At 35.9% G+C, this 17,990-nt stretch overlaps 1 protein-coding gene across 1 annotated transcript in view; it reads left to right on the top strand.

Moving 5' to 3' along the window:
- LOC144232035 (bifunctional heparan sulfate N-deacetylase/N-sulfotransferase 3) overlaps positions 1-16,888 on the top strand; it is a 181,986-nt gene extending 165,098 nt beyond the window's left edge. The window contains exons 10-13 of the mRNA XM_077764718.1: positions 509-679; positions 2,204-2,313; positions 11,524-11,626; positions 16,769-16,888. Of these exons, the coding sequence (XP_077620844.1) occupies positions 509-679; positions 2,204-2,313; positions 11,524-11,626; positions 16,769-16,888 (504 nt within the window). The remainder of the gene's footprint in view (positions 1-508; positions 680-2,203; positions 2,314-11,523; positions 11,627-16,768) is intronic.
- The last annotated feature ends 1,102 nt before the right edge of the window (positions 16,889-17,990 follow it).

A 17,990-nucleotide genomic window follows, 5' to 3' on the forward strand; every position in this document is an offset into this window, starting at 1 on the left:
AAGCTGTGTATTTTAGATAATGTACATGTCAGAGTTTTGGGTAGTTTCTCCATTTAAAATAGCCAGTAGGGCTTTTCTAATCTAAAACTGCATTACTAGATGGAACAAAACTATGTGGTAGAACCAGTAGAATGCTTGTGTATTATGGATACTCCATGGACATAACAAATGGTTTGCTTATGGGCTGAAAAGGGGGCATTAATGCAACTTTCAAAAGCTTAGAAGTATATACACCAAGGAAACAACTCCGTAAAGTTGGTTAAAGAAGCCTATCAATAAGAATTCAACTTCTGCCAAATAAGTTCTCAAAATATAGCCTCATCAGTGTCATAACTTTAAATCTCGATGCTCCAAGCAAACATTTTCATCCCTTATTAATTGCAAAACAAATAACTCTCCAGCAGTGAGTCACTCCTTCCTTTAGCTTCAAGACTTGTCACAGAGATTGGTTTTTAATTATTCATGCCTATGGTTCGAGTTAGTTTAATTATCCACCTTTTCATCATAGCATCAGCGATCCCATGAAGACCCTGCAGCTCTGAAGTTTAGCTTTTACGAAGTGATCTCAGCTGGGCCCCGTGCACCCTCCGAGCTTAGAGCCTTGCAGAAGAGATGTTTGATCCCAGGGTGGTATGCCAGCCACATCGAGAGATGGCTTGTTTATTTCCCTCCCTTTCAGGTATTGAGCAATAAGAATTTCCATCATGTTACAATCTCATTAAGTTGATGACTTTGCCTCCAGGATAGAGGAAATTTTTACTCATTAAAACATTACTGCCTTTTACTCTTTAGTTGTAAATAAGAAGACAGTGGCAAAGAATAATAGTTAGGCAGAGGTAGACAAACTGTTTGATTTTCTGTCTGAAAGTATTTTTGAATAATTCTCCCTGCTGTATTTTCTAGTGCATACCCTTCCTGATTGTCAAGAGCTTCAAAAGCTTCATATCCATGATTCTTATTCTGTGAATAAAGCTTGAGAACCTCTTAACCAAACAAGGCAAATCATGTTTTGCTTAATTAAGTGTCATTATTTCCCTTTGAACCACCTTGCTGAATTTTTCATAAGCTTTTTGTTTTTCTTGCCTTCCTTGCTTCTCTTTTTTGCTAGACATCAGCCTAGATTATAAACTCAGCCCTTACATTAGATTGTACAAAGCAGTCCAGTCACGTTGGACATAGTGTGTGCTTGTGCACCTAGGACTGTGCTGCCTGAAAGCTGATAGCTGCTGCCACATCTGGCTATTTAAATTTCTACTAAAATTACATAAAATTAAAAATTCAGTTTCTCAATCACATTAGCCACATTTTAAGTGCTCAATAGCTAACTTTTAGATACCACAGCCACAGAACAATGCCCATAGTCATGAAACATTCTAGGGAACAATGACAGTCTAGACTAAATAGAAATACTGGAGAAGAGGTATGAGCAGTGGTTGCACTGCACACTTTGTAGTCTTCCATTATGGTCACCTGTCATTTTATATTCTGGGCCACCCTGCTCCCTCATTAGAGTAACAAGCAAATCTTCCCCTTGGTCAGTTCAAGAACTTCCATTCACATTCAGGTTCTCTGGGAGTCTTGTCTTTTTCTCCAAATGGATTATCTAAATATTTCTTAAACCTTTACAGTGCTACTCTTTTGAATGGACTCATGGAGAATGACATGTCCTCTAAATCTTTACACCTGGTCTTATTACAACTTTTTTCTATAGTGCTCCTTCCAATCTTCAATGATGTAATCAACAATTTGCCAGTGGTTGGTTTTTTTTTTTTTAAGATTATTTTTAAGTAATCTCTATACCCAACATGGGACTCAAACTTACAACTCCAAAATCAACAGTCGCATGCTTTACCGACTGAGCCAACCAGGCACCCCAGTTTTGCCTATATTTAAACTTGGTTTCCATTTGTGATTTGTAATCACATTTCTTAAGCTCATTTGGTCCCCCCAAATGGCTTTCTTGTTTTCATAGTATTTGGAGGACTTCTCAGATTACAAAACCTAAATACACCTAGTGTGGTTTATTTCTTATTCCAAGTCATTAATGAGATTGGCCTGGTTGAGTCTAACAACAATGTATGCAAATGCCCTCAGTAGAATATCTCTTATTGACTAAATTCAGAGTGCACTAATTTTTAATTATACAGTTACACATCTTTCTTCAATGTGCATTGTCTTTTTTTTAATTTCTCTGTTAATTTAGTTGCTAATTATTGATGGGCAACAGCTAAGGATGGATCCTGCTACAGTGATGGATGAAGTACAGAAATTTCTAGGAGTCTCTCCTCATTATAATTACTCAGAAGCTTTAACGTAAGTTTATATTCTAATTATTGAAGTTTCATTAGGGAACTGGTTTTTTAAAAGTTGAAGTTTAGTGTTGCAACTATTACATTAGCTGCTCCTTACATAACTGCTTCTTTTCTGATTAGTTTGACATTAACTACTTGGGAATGAACTTTTCAACAGTGTGGCAAAGAAATGTTCTAAATCCTCTGTTGGTTTCTAACTATGAAAGATTTCCCCTAGAAGGAAAGCAGAGAAACAAAATAATCGTAAATCTTAAAACCAAGAATTAACCCACAAAAAAGGCTACTTAAAGTCAGTAAGTGCTGAGCCTGTTTAACAACAATAGTGGGAACTCTTGCAAGCATAAAGAGGTAATTAACTGGATGGTTTATGAGCTCTGTCTTTTGTGCAGTTTTCAAAAATAATGTCATGCAGCAAAAAATCACCCAGTGGGTGTGTGAATAGGCAAAAAGAAATATGCTCTTATCACTCTTACATATACTTCCATTTTTGGCCTTTATGTCTTTATCCACTGTGTATCTGACCCTGTCGCCTCTCCTTCAAGGGCCACAGCAATTACAGCTCTGGTTTGGTTTTCTTTTGCTGGTTCTTTCTGATTTTCTTGGGTAACTAATGCTATCTGGGCCAGGACAAGCATAAGGCAAGAGGGGCATTAGTAATGTAAGAAGGTGCTTGCTCTCAGGACCACGCAAACACCGGAGAGTGAGTGCCTCCTGAAATTTTGGCCCCCAGGTACCTCTCTTAGCTGACTCTGGACTCCATTTAGCATTTGAAATAAGACCTCCATCTTAACTTGGTCCATTATAATGGTCAGCAATAATATTCATGAGGGTTGTGTTTGTTCCTATTTCACATGCTTCAAGCAACTGGAAGATAGAGTTGAATACACCATGGACCTGACCACCACTATAGTATTTTTTTTTCTTCTAATTTTTAGGCTCATAGACTGAAACTTAAAGAAACTAAAAAAGACTGGCATGGAATTCTTCCATTGTATTTCTCATATCTATAGATCAACTGATTTTCTCTTTTCATTGTACACTTTATCTTATAGCAGGTTAGACATTGTGACAGACAGGATTACCTTACTTCGCAGCATCTCTTACAATAAAGATCGGCAGAAAAACATCAACTACTGCTTATGTCTTGCACAAATCATATGTAGAGACATACATAAGAAGAACATTTTGCTTTAGAGGACAAAGGAACTTGAGTTTTTAGCTTCCTTCCCAACAGCCATTTTCTTTCTTATTACTATTAACCTTCTGACCTCTGTTTTTAGATTATGAGTACTATTAGAGCTTGGCTGAGCTTAGTTCACGTACTAACACAGACTCTACTCGCCTTAGGTATTTAACTTCCGGCTTGACCTTAAAGAAAGCTGAGTGATTTTAGTTTGCAGTTAGAAATTCAAGTCCACTTTCAGCTTTATATCTTTTTAAGTATCTCTTAGAAAAGAGAGCTTTTATTTTCTAAACAGTTTTCTATTTCAAGTTGGTTTATCTTTGGGTCTTTTTTATAGAGCATATAGCAAAGCATTGTATTTCAGAAAAAAAAGAAGTGAAGTATTCTATAAAGACATAATCTCTTTTTTTATGGAACGGTCCTTGACCTGCATGCTGTGTATTTGTCCCCTTTGCATCCAGCTCAGCAGCAAGCTTTTTATTCTCCTCTACTGCCTAGAAAAGGGAGTGTAAACTTAAGAGAAGTAATATCAAAGCAACATACTATATACAAAGAACTGTGGATCGCGTTGCACCTGGGTTGTATCTGGCTAAAATTGCCCATTATGTGATTCTCTACCCTCGTCTGGGGCTCAGTGGGTGAAGTAGCAAGATAAGATATGTGTAGTCTCTGAAACCACAGCTTCTCATCTTGCAGGGCTGCCCAGGCTCTTACCCTGCTGATGGAGATAACGTACAGCCATTGAGTTTCTTTTTATATTTTCTTGTCAATCATCGGTTGGCCTTACACATCTTATAAAAATCAGCAGGGTACCTGTTGTAGAATATTTGGAATTTCATGTCGTTGTCGTAGTCTGAATTGGTCTAAATCATCCTTCACCAACCCTTTTGCAGTTGTTTTGACTCCTGCCCTTATAACTTAATTACTCTTGGTAAAGTAATTGTACTGATAGTTTTTTTTCTGTGGTGCTTTGGACATATTGAGGATCACTGGGGGGTCAAACAAAATGTATGTTCTCAGGAAAGTCATTTATTGTTTCATATTTTTTTCTGCTACTGATAGTGAAAACTATATCTTTGGTACTTAAAAAAATAATTAAAATCCCCTAAGAATGTACTGAACTGCAAACAGATATGAATTCTCCACTAATCACATAAATCCTGTTTTTTGCACATAGTAGAATAAATGAATGAAACCAGGTCTACACAAAGATTTTACCAAGCAGGCTTGGTATGAAAGAGTACACCAATTTATGCACTCTATAAATTGGTTATCTTCAATATATAAAAGTCCCAATTTCAAAACTATTTTCAAGAAAAATATCAATAAGCTTCCATTGTCAAGAGTGTTATTTATTCCTTTCCACAATTGCTAAAGACAGTATTCAAGACTTCCAAATTTCATACACTCATTGGGTAGTAAAATAACGTAGTACGGTCATCATGAATTTTAAATAACATACTGAATATGAAAAAAAAAATCTGACTTTCTTGGTCAGAATTGATGTGATTTAAATAAGCAGTATAAGTTTTAAACAACACAAATGGGAACTTCTCATTCAATTAAGGTAATTAGCATTTTACAATTCTTGTTCAACATAACCTTTATGACTAAATTGTATATTGGATTGATATACTGACATCATTTTAGCTTTCAAGTTGTGTGTTACGTAGGGTTTTAGAGCCAACTGATCATTTGAGAGAAAGCAGTAAAAATAGTGTGTAGCATGGAATTATGCTACTTTGTAAATAGTAAAATGAAAAGTTTAAACTTTTTATTTTTCCATGAATTTTAAGGTCAGGGGTTGAATACGGACTGTGGGCTTGTTTTGGTTTTCTTCTGTGGATGGGGCTGGACTAAGTCATAAAGAATAAAGCTGCCTCAAAATTCAAGAAGCACTTCAACTGTTACTTTTTTTTAATGTTTATTTATTTTGAGAGAGAGAGAGAGTGCATGAGCAGGGAAGGGGCAGATAGAGAGGGAGAGAGAGAATCTCAAGCAGGCTCTGTGCTGCTAGGAGGCCTTATCAGTGTGGGGCACAAACTCATGAACTGTGAGATCATGACCGAAGCCTAATCAAGAGTCAGACACTTACCTGGCTGAGCCACGCAGACACCCCAAGAAGGACTTCAGTTGTTTCTAATACCATTTCCCTGGCAACAAATTTATATTCCCGTGGAAGTCTTTTCCATCCCACTTTGGATGACTGTGAATAAAAATGTGCCACATTAAAACCTTTTTTAGTAGCAAAAAAAAAAAAAAAAAGAAGNCTCTTTCTCTGAAAAAGTAAATAAATGTTAAAAAAAAAGTCAAAAAAAAAAAAAAAAAAGAATAGCCATAATAGCCAAAATGTACTGGTTCCCTAGACTACCCATGAAAGAGCACCAAGCAATGGAAAGTAGTGAAAAAGAAGACAGTCTGCTCCAATTTCGTACGATGAATTTGTTTTTCAGAGTGGTTGTAACTTTTCAAAATCAATATACCATGTATATGTTCTACATTGATATGTTTACATATATTGCTTCATACCAACACTAGGTATGAGAGGTACTATTAGCTCCATTTTTCAGCTAAAAAGAAAAAAAAATGGGCACAGAAAAGCTAAGCCGAAAAGTCACTCAGCAAATAAGTTGAGGAGTCAGGACTGAAAACTCAATCAGTCCATTGGAGCCCGCACTGCCAATCTATTAAGCTCTTCATGTTGGCACGAGATGCTAGAACTAGAGGAAAAGCAATATTATGAATTTTTACTAATGGATAGTGCACCAATAGAAAGAACTTTCTTTAAAAGACTGAAACCTTAAAATGAGTTTTTTTAAGTTGTCTTAGACTTTATTATAAAAAGAACCCATCTTCAGGTGCATGATCACTTTGCATAATAAATGTGCAATCATAGTGATATGCAAATTAAAATCACACTGAAATACCACTAGAATGGTTATAATCCAAAAGACAATACCAAATGTTAGCAAGAATGTGGAGAAACTAGAACCCTCATAGATTGCTGATGATAATGTATAATAATATGACCACTTTGGAAAAGCAGTTTTCCAGCTCCTTAAAAATTAAAGAGAAGCTTACAAATAATCCAATTCCACTCTTAGGAGTCTACCCCAAGAGAAATGAAAACCTACATTCGACAAAGACTTGTTCACAGAAGCATTATTAATAATAGCCCAAACCTGGAACCAATCCAAATAGTCACCAACTAGTAAATGGATTAACAAAATTTGGTATATCCACACCAGAAAAAAAAAATGGGGGTGGGTGGGGGATGTTCTGAAAAGACAAATTAGAGATTGAAAGCAGATCAGTGCTAGCCTGGGGCTGGAGGTAACAGCAGAGATTCTCTCCAGTGGACTCTAAGGGATTTGGGGGGATTATAGAAATGTTCCAACACTGGATTGTGGTGATAGTTATACAGCTATATAAACTTGCTACTCTATCATTTAATTGAACACTGAAAATGGGTGTTATGATAAGTCAATTAAACCTCAAAAACTGTTAAAAATAAAATGGGTGTCAGAAAAATGGTTCATTAAATCATAAAAGCATATTTGTAGAGAGGAAACTGATTTAAAAAAACAAAAACTAACAAAAATAACTTCTGTGTTTGCTCCATAACACCTAAATGATGGTCTTTTGGTTTTGAGATTTACCTGCATTATTTGCAGTTCACTATTCTCCCATGGAGATATTATTTCAACTTAACGGCATTTTAAACATACTTGAACCTTCTAAAGTATAATTTGAATATTCCCAAGGATTCACCTGCCCAAGGGGAAAATTAAGTCCACATTATCATTCATCTACAAATGTTGCCAGTTGGAGGCCGAATCACTGGAGAACTTTGATTGTCCCTACCTACATGTCTCTTCCAGTTATATCTAGACGTCAAGGTGATAGTCTACAGATATTTAAGAGCCAATCTGTCTTTTCTATTCTAATTCAACAAAGTTTTATTGAATGACTATATGTGCAAGACTCTGGGATACAATGATTAACAAAATATCTCCACCTCCAGGAATGGGTAACCATAGCAGTAAACAACACATAAAATTTCTTTACTTCCTGAAGTCCTTTAAAGAAGGGTCTTAACCATGACCACTGCCTACACTTTAAAAAAAGTTATTTCTTCCTGTCCCACAGATATCAGTACCTGTAGTAACAAGATTAATCTTAAGAGGGATACTGCTGATATTCTAAACAGATGTAGGGAGATCTTTCTCCATTTTGTATCAAGCTTCTTCATGTGAGCTATGAAATTGCATTGCTGATGTCTTCAAACTCATAAGGTCAACATCAATCCCTTCACCTCTAGCTCAAGTCACATGGAAAGTAAATATGAAGTCCCTTCTGCCTATCACCTTTCTCTTCTTTTCTTTTCCACTCCAATACACTTATGCGATTGCCTACGAGCATATGCATACAGATGCCTGGGCTATGTGCCAGACACACACACACACACACCACCACACACACACATACACACACACACACACACACACACACACTGGTATCTTTTTATCTCAATAAAGCCCAGAGTAACAGCCTGCTGCATAAGATGTAACCAATTAGCAGAGATGAAAGAAAAACCTATTTTTATTTTGATTCTTAATTATATTATGTGTGAAGTTCAGCGTGTCTTTTAAAAACAATGTTCTGTCATAAGGCGTATGTATATTCCAGACATATATCTATAGTTAGGTATATTATAAAAATAATAGTTGGTCTATTCTGAATTTTGGCTTCTGAATTTTGATCACTTAAATATTTAAAATGAGTCAGAATTCAATTATAGAAATTGTTAAGGACAAAATGTTTATGAAAAATACTATATCAATAGCAGATTTCCAGAAATTTCGTTGTTTTAGAACTTCCCAGCTTTCCAAGTCAGGGGCTCAGTCAGTTAAGCATCCAACATCGGCTCAGGTCATGATCTCACGGTCTATGAGTTCAAGCCCCACGTCAGGCTCTGTGCTAATAGCTCAGAGCCTGGAGGCTGCTTCAGATTCTGTCTCTCTCTCTCCCACTTATGTTCTCTCTCTCTCTCTCTCTTTCTCTCTCTCAAAAACATAAAGTGAAAACATCAAAAATATAGAACTTCCCAGCTTTCTAAAAAATACATTAAATAAATAAATGAACTTTCCAGCTTTCATGTACAGATTATTTAAGTAATAGTCTTTATTAATGCTTTTGTTTTTCTTGTGCCTCTGAATATGGCACTACTTTGTTCAGTTGCCTTACTGATTCAAACAAGAATATAAATAACATGCAGATATACTATGTTGTGTCCTGATCTCACACAATTGTGTCAGTAATGATGAGAAATAGGCTTTGCATAAGCGAGATGTGAGTCATCCTTTAGTGTTTCTAATATCCAAGCCAGTATGGAGGCAGAAATCTACGTTTGCAATCCTTTCACAGGGCTATGTTATAAAAATTCTAGATTAGCTACATAAAGAGTACCTTACAAATCACATCCATCCATACACACAGACATTCAATTACAGTATAATTTGAAATCAGCTTTATTGATGTAAAATTTGTATTTAATAAAATCTACCTATTTTAATTGTACAGATTGATGAATTCTGACATATGTGTAGATTGATGAATTCTGACATATGTGTACAATTGTATACATCACCACAATCAACATATAGAACACTTCCATGAATCCAAAAAGTTTCCTCGTGCTTCTTTGCAGTCAATCCCTTCCCCTCACTAGCAACCACTGATCTATTTCATTTAGCATAGTGCTTTTGAGATTCCTTCCTATTGTTACATCTATCAGTAATTAGCTCTTTTTTATAACTGAGTTGTACACCACTTTATGGATATACCACAATTTGTTCATCCTTTCACTTATTGATAGACATAGGGTTATTTCCATTTGCATCTACAACAATTATTTGTGCATAGATCTTTGTATGGACATGTATTTTCATTTCTCATGGGTAAACACCTAAAATGGGGTTGGTGGGTCATATAGTAATTATATATATTAAAATATATAAGAAGCTTTCTAAAGTAGCTGTAAGATGTTTAATTTCTACCAAAAAGGTGTAGCAATTATAGAGGTTCCACATTTTTGCCAATACTTCATATTAGTCTTTTTAAATTGTTGTTCTAGTGAGTGTGTAGTGGTATTTCATTTGTGATTTTAATTTGAATTTCCTTAATGACTAATCATGTTGAGCAAATTTCCACTTGTTTATTGGTCATTCACATATACTTTTTGATGAAGTATCTGTTCCAATATTCTACCAATTTTTTTATTTTTTAATGTTTTATTTATTTCTGAGAGAGAGAGAGACAGCATGAGCAGGGGAGGGGCAGAGAGAGAGGGAGATAAGAATCTGAAACAGGCTCCAGACTCTGAGCTGGCTGTCAGCACAGAGCATGTTGCGGGGCTTGAACCCATGAACGGCGAGATCATGACCTGAGCCGAAGTCCGACGCTCAACCGACTGAGCCACCCAGGTGCCCCTCTACCAATTTTTGTTGGTGTTATCTTTTCTGTTGAGTTGAATTATATATTCTGATACAAATTCTTTATTAGCCCTATGTTTTACAAATACCTTTGCCCAATCCATGGCTTCTCTTTAAGTTTCTTAAGTGTTTTAGAAAAGCAAAGTGATGTATTCAAAGTTATCATTATTCTTCTCTTAGCATTCATCCTATGAAATCTTTGCCTAAATCAAGGTTACAAAGATTTTCTTAAAAAAAAAAAAGATTTTCTATGTGTATGTGTGTGTGTGTTTTTTAATGTTTGTTTATTTTTGAGAGACAGAGTGTGAGCAAGAGAAGGGCAGAGAGAGAGGGAGACACAGAATCTGAAGTAGGCTCCAGACTCTGAGCTGTCAGAACAGGGCCTGATGCAGGCTCAAACTTACAAACCCTGAGATCATGACCTGAGCCAAAGTCAGACACTTAAACTGAGCCATCCAGGTACCCCTCTATATGTTTTCTTTCTATGTTTACTTTCAGAGTTTTTATAGTTTTACCTCTTAAGTTTAGATCTATGATTGACTTCAAGTTAATTTTTTTATACAGTGTAAGTAAGAGTCAATATTCGTATTTCCCACATCGGTACCACTTTTGCCAGATTAATTCATTTAAAACACTGTTCTTTCCCATCAAATTTACTTGGTACCTATTTTTGAAAATCAGTTGATTGTAGATGTATTGGTCTATTTCTTAACTTTATTTTGTTTCAAGCACTGCATAGGGCTCCATGATGACAGTGTGGAGCCTGCTTGGGATTCTCTCTCTCTCTCTCTCTCTCTCTCTCTCCCCCTCTTTCTCTGACCACCCCCATGCTCTCTCTTTCTCAAAATAAATAAACTTAAAAAAATTTTGGTAAAATAAAATGTAAGTTTAATATGTTAACTAACTGGAATTAAAATAAAATGGTAAAAAGTATAATAAAAACAATAAATATAAATTAAACATTATACTATTATTTTGGTTATAATTATGCCATGAAAATCCACATTTACTGTTACTTTTACTTTAATACAGAGCTCATACCAAAATAAAAAAGTGCTCTGGAAGAAAATTAAATGGATTATAATTAGATAAGGCTAAAATGAGGCACTCCATAGCACACCAGAACCCTTTCTCTTCTATTAGTCTGCAGTTGTATGGTACAAGTACTATGTAAATCCATAAATATGGATGAAACCTGACTTATCATTTCTAAATCCTACAGAGAAGAACTGAGTTGAAATTTATAAGTTTTTCCTTCCAGATGAAGAAGGTAGGCTATTAATTTCTATTAATAGGAGACCTTCTGCTGACAATTTTTCTATTAGGAATCTGGCAAACTCACAAATATGACAGATGGACTCAGAATTTAGAAGTATGCCAAAAGACATTATGCAAAATGACTTCGTCAAAAAATATGCCAGTTTCTCTGGTTATAGATTAAGATCCAAAAATATATTCATGTTTTTGGTCATTATGTCTTAGAAATTACTTGCAAAATACTTTTTTTGTGCTTTGTATATTGAATTTTTCTTAGGTTTGATTCTCATAAAGGTTTCTGGTGTCAGTTATTGGAAGAAGGCAAAACAAAATGTCTTGGAAAAAGCAAAGGAAGGAAATACCCTCCAATGGATCCTGATGTAAGTACAGAGCTTACAAATACAAACTAAATAAGCAAACTAATAAGTAGTATGTATTTTCTTATAAAAGTGGTTAAAATCAAAATGTACCCCTTCTAAACACTAAAAGGGATATTTGGATTTCAATGTATCCAGGTTGCTTGTTTTGATTTTTCCAGTGATATATTACCTATCATGCAAGAATAAAAGAAAACAACAGAATTTTCTATTTTTAAGCAGAACAAAGAAGGTAACATCTCATGACAAAAAGAATGATACATTCACAAGAATTTTAGCACTAAAAATGTTAACTGAAACCAAGACAGGAAATACATCAACTGGAAATCGAAAGTAGGACCAAAAGATTTCTATTTTTTTCCCACTAAGTTAATCTATAGTTGTAAGTGTGGCCTGAATAATATTTCTTTGATAGTTTTCTTTGGTTGATTTTAAAATTTACCTTCAGAGTACTATGAGAAAAATCCTTACATGTTAATAGAAACTAAAAGGCAATTTCTATGATATTTTCAAGAATGTAATATAAAATATATCATTTTCATTTATGTCAAAGCTATTTATTATATTTATTAAAACTAAAATGTTTAAAAGACACTGTGGAACATCTTTCTTATCATTTTATTTTACTCCTATCAAACACAGACATAGTGAGACATAATATTAGATTTTGTGGTAAAGAAAGATAAGAAAAACCAAAGTTTTAGGATACCAGTACTTCTATATCTCTCAGAAAGACTTCTGTAATAAATTCTGAGTTGTTTTAACTCAGACATTTCTAACACCAAATGTGTGCAGTTTCATACCAAGCAATAATGCAAATTTCTGCAGATACAACTAAGTACCCTACAATATAACTCAATTGTGCTACTAACTACCCCAGGTTAGTGTAGACTCCACAGGTAAAGGGCCTACTACCACAAGACTGCCCTCTCTTCAGACTCCAATAGCAAGTAATGGGTTTCTAGGTTACTAACTTCTGTCTAAAGTGGCCACAAATCAAAGGCTCTCATGACCCCTTCCTCAGGTTTTATAATTTGCTATAACCATTCACAGAAGGCAGGAAAACACTTTACTTTCTATTCTTAAAAAGGATACAAATGAATAGCCAGATGAAGAGGTACATAGAACAAGGTCCAGAAGTGTCATAAGCACAGGAGCTTCTGTATCTGTGGAGTTTGGGGTGTGCCACTCTCCGAGCACATGGGTGCATTTACCAGTCCTGACATTCTCGAGTCCTTCATGGAAGGTTCTTTATGGAATTGCCATTTATGGAGGCATGATTGATTAAATCACTGGCTGTTAGTAATCAACTCGATCCCCAGTCCCATTTCCTTATTTGGAGGTCAGATGGGAGGGTTGAGTTCCAAACCTTGAAGCATGTATTTGGTTCCTCTAGCAACCAGCCCCCATCAGAAGTGATGTAGGACCCACCAAGAGCCAACTCATTAGCATAAACTCTGGTATGGCTTAAAAGGGCTTATTATGAATAACAAAAGACACTCCTCTCACCCCTATTACTCAGGAAATTGCAGGGATTTTTTAGGCATCTGTGCCAGGAACCAGAGATAGAAACCAAATACATATATTTCTTATTATATCACAGTATCATGTATATGCTGGGTTTATTTGAAGGAGTAGAGTGGTTGATTTTATGCACAGTGACCTGAGGGAAGGGAAGAGTAAAGGAGCCTTCACGGAGACCATGGAAACACAAATCTATAGAATGGATGAGAGTAGGCAGTACTGTCACCACATTGCTTGCTTCTGTTCCTATTACAGAAAAATGTCAGTATCCAACTGTCACCAAAACATCATAGAATACATTTAATACAGGTAAATTAAGAAAGTTTATGGCCTACTTCTATTTGTACTTGCTTTTTGAAAATACAGTATAGAAAAAGAATAAAAACTGACATTCTAAATTAATACTACCAAATCTATTCTCTCTCCAAATCAAGATCATGTAATAGATTGTTTAATAATAGCAAATGAAATACCTGATCTTGAATATATTATGTGATTCCTTCTTTTTATTATGTTTTTATATGATGAAAGTATATATTATAATCTCCTCTTATTACATTATTCTACATGAGTTTGCATGAAGTAGTCAGATTATATTGACATACGTTAGCATATCTCCTATCTGTGATTTTACCATCTAAAATATCCCCCTTCTGAATGACTGTCAGATAACAATGTGTGTTCAATAAGTCTTGTAGATGACAAAGTTCTGTTCTAGTAACTTTTGGCCTGAACATATTAGACTCTAAAAAAGAACATATTGTATGTTGCAAATCTCATATCATTTATCTTGTCATAATGAAGGAGCAGAGCAACAAGAGGAAAGAGTTCTTGATTAAGGTAACAGGATTATGGGGACACACATATGCACATAATAGGACACAGGATGAGGGTTGTCTACATAGGCAGCACTGACAGACTCAGCCAGGTTTGAAAATAATGCCCAAAAGGCCAATAAATTGAAGTAAGGTTGAGATAATCCTCACTATTGGAGTTTCAGTCCAAACTCCTAAGGGATGAAGAGTAGAAAACTGGATTCTAGAAGAGTTAGTTCCAGAGTTAGTTAAGATGTTGGACAATCACTTACCATGTGCAAATTTTAGGGAGCAAGCTGGAAGGAGCTGGGTAGCCCCAGGATGCTATTGTTCCAAGCAAGACTTCAGTCAAAGAGAAATAGCGCAAAGTGATCCATTAAGAGAGAACACAATGGGGAAGTTCAGAAACTCAGACTCTAAATAAAGACCTAGGGCCCATCCCTAGATTCCAGGTCTGGCTGGCAGCAAAGGAGGCAAAGAATGATCAGATTCCCAGATGTAGATATCTGGGAAATATAATTTATCTCTACCTTTTTCTTTTATTTTTTTTCTTCTTTTAAGTTTATTTATTTTAACAGAAAGAGCAGGAGTGGGGGAGGGGCACAAAGAGAGAAGTAGAGAGAAAGGTATAGAGAATCCCAAGCAGGCTCCACACTGTCAGTGCAGAGTGGGGCTTTATGGTTCCACACAAGGGCCTTGATCTCATGGACATGAGATCATGACTTGAACCAAGATTCAGAGTCAGACACTTAGCCAACTGAGCCTCAATCTCTACCTTTTTCTTTTGCCTGAATATTCCAGCTGACTTTTGGTGGTTTTAGAGCTAATGGCTGAGGAAAACCAAACACAGAAATGAGACAGAGTAAGGGGTACCTGGGTGGCTCAGTCAGTTAAGCACCTGACTTTGGCTCAGGTCATGATCTCATGGTTTGTGAGTTGGAGCCCCACGTCGGTTTCTGTGCTCACAGCTCAGAGCCTGCAGCCTGCTTCAGATTCCATGTATCCCTGTAGCCTGCTTCAGATTCTGTGTCTGCCTCTCTCCTGCTCCTCCCTTGCTCATGCTCTGTCTGTCTCTCTCTCTCAAAAATAAACATTAAAAAAAAAAAAAAAAAAGAAAGAAATGAGACCGAGTAACACTTAAATCACACAATGGTTTGGATTCTCCTTTGATCATAGTAATAGTTAGAATATAGCACAAATATTCTATTTAATTCCAATGAGCATGATTCCTACAAAAATCACTGTTACTTTGAAATTATCAATACAAAATGTGACTTTTTCTATAGCATTTAAAGTGGAGTACCAGATATGACATTTAAAAGATGGCAGAAGAATTAAATAAAAACTTCTAAAAGGTTCGACTCAACCAAAACTCTCAGAATAGTACAAAGCAAGGGGTATAGATAGAGGTGCAGAAATTCCCCCTTTACAACATTCCTAACAATAGCAATCCGACCTGTTTATGAACCCCGTTAAATGCCACTCACAGTACAACCTTTCCATTTTTGACATTTTCAATTACTAAAATATTTTTTCTTTGTTGAAGTGAAAATCTGTCCCTCACTAAGTCAAGATAGTTTACAGGGCATTCTTTTTCTTCCTTAGGTCAACTCATACAAATACAGTAGGTTAGAAGTTAACCTGGTTTACCAACTGCATTTTTTTTTTTTGAGAGAGAGAGAGCATGCAGGAAAGGGACAGAGGGAGAGGGGCATAGGGAGAGAGAGAGATCTTAAGAAGGCTCTGCCCCTTAGCACAGAGCCTGACGTGGGGTTTGGTCTCATGCCTCATGACGTGAGATCATGACCTGAGCCGAAATTAAGAGTTGGTCACTTAACCGACTGAGCCACCCAGGTTCCCCTACCTACTGCATTTTTAAGTCAACCACAATTCTATTTTTAGCAGTATGCCTTTATATGCATTAAAAAGTATTTTTAAGAAAATATTATGGGGGTGCCTGGGTGGATCAGTTAGGTTAGGTGACCAGCTCTTGATTTTGGCTCAGATCATGATCTCATGGTTCATGAGTTCAAGCTCTGTGGTGGGCTCTGTGCTAAAAGCGTGTAGCCTGCTTGGGGTTTTTGCCCTCTCTCTCTCTCTTTGTCCCTCCCCCCTCTTGCTCTTTCTCTCTCTCTCTCTCAAGATAAATAAACATTAAAAAAAAAAAAGAAACTATTATGTAGCTTCCAAATCTAAATGCAAATTAATGAATACAAAGGAGTATTTTATATTATGGATGTACCAAACTAACATTCTCTGAAGCTAGGATGATTTTAATAGAGCATAATATCAAAAAACCCAATCGGTTGTTACAGCTAATTTTCTAGCAATGCGATTGAGTTAACATTTAATTCCACACAAATAAACCACCTGTTTAATACAAAAGCTTTTTCCCTAGTAAAAACAGTGGCTGTATGGGACACTTGAGTGGCTCAGCCTGTTGAGTTTCGGAGTTCAGCTCAGGTCACGATCTCACAGTTGGTGAGTTCAAGCCCCACTTTGGGCTCTCTGCTGTCAGCACAGAGCCCACTTCAGATCCTCTGTCCCTCCCCCCCCTGCCCTTCCCCCACTCACACTCTCTCTCTTAAAAATGAATAAACATTTTAAAAATATATATACATGTATGTAGAATGCCTAGTTTGAAGAAGAGAGTCACTGTGTTTATGTTGTCCTAAATAAATAGCCCACATGCTTACTACAAATTTCAACCCAAGTATGGTATCTTGATGCAGATTTAAACATCATGAACATGTATGAAGTATACTTTAATCAACAAAGTGAAATGTACTATTATGTCCCACCTCAGAGCAGAGCATTTCTATCAAGCTACTACAGAGATCACAACGTGGAACTCTCAAAGCTACTGCACAGACTCGGGCAGCCTTTGCCATCGTGGCTGAGACAGGAGCTGCAGAAAGTGAGATAGCACTGAGAGAACTCCTTGAGAATCCATCTTCCATGTAACATTCACCTTTCCCAAAGCTTCCAGAAGCTACCAAAAGGCTGTTTAAAAATATACCTCTTCAAATGAGAAAAAAGAACAAAGTTCCTTCCATGTGCTGGCATGTGGATGATTGGGGGGGAAAAAAGGAAAAGAAAAAATATCTGTTATGAGCCTTGAGGCCTATGGCCTTTCTCTTAATCCATATCTGAGCCTGTGGGATTATTGTAGACTACTGTGCACACGTGTGGAAGTCAACTGCAACCAATATAAGTATCAAACACAAATGCAGAATTGTTCCATTTCATAGTAATATTTACTCTTTTATATATCAACTAAGATTGTGTCTCTGTAGATTTTTAGACCACTGTTTGCCTGTATGATGTTTTCTTAATCTTTGATTCTATAAAGTGTCCTACAAAACAAGAAGCAAAAGAACCATCACAATGTAGCATAAAATGCCAAAGGCATAATACCCATGAAAAATGCTTGCCAAGATATAAATCCACTGAATATTTAGAAAGAATTGTAAATGACAATTTGTGCTAGATCAGAGTGGAAAGGTTATATATGAGGTTTATGTGCATCAAAATAAAAAGATAAGCGCCATAGCAGAAAAAAGGTGATTATTCACATATATACTCTAGTGCATTTATGTAAAAATTAATGACTCCTCTGTCATGATGTAATTGTTATACTGAGATTCATTGTAAAACCATTGAAAGGTGTATGGGAACACACTGACTATACCAAAACAGTAAATAATAATGTAAAGTGTACTCACTAGATCCTCTAACAGGGAGAAATTGTAGGGGTCTGAAGATATATTATTAACAATTTAAATCCTCTTTTTGTGAGCTACAAATCTACTCTGATAGTCCTCACTGGTCTACAAAAACACTTGCACAGAATGTGAGGAATGTGTCATCTCCAGAAACATATTGACTTTTAAAGTGAAAAACTTTTTTTAAATTTTCTCCAGAACAAAATCTATTAAAGAAAAACTAAGCACAATGTCTCTAGATGATATGTTATTTACACTTAAATTATAGAAAAACTAATGTTTCCAGAGAGTTCAAAATGAAAT

This window comes from Crocuta crocuta, unplaced genomic scaffold, assembly GCF_008692635.1.
Source record: "Crocuta crocuta isolate KB4526 unplaced genomic scaffold, BGI_CrCroc_1.0 scaffold708, whole genome shotgun sequence".
In the NCBI taxonomy this organism is placed as follows: Eukaryota; Metazoa; Chordata; class Mammalia; order Carnivora; family Hyaenidae; genus Crocuta; species Crocuta crocuta.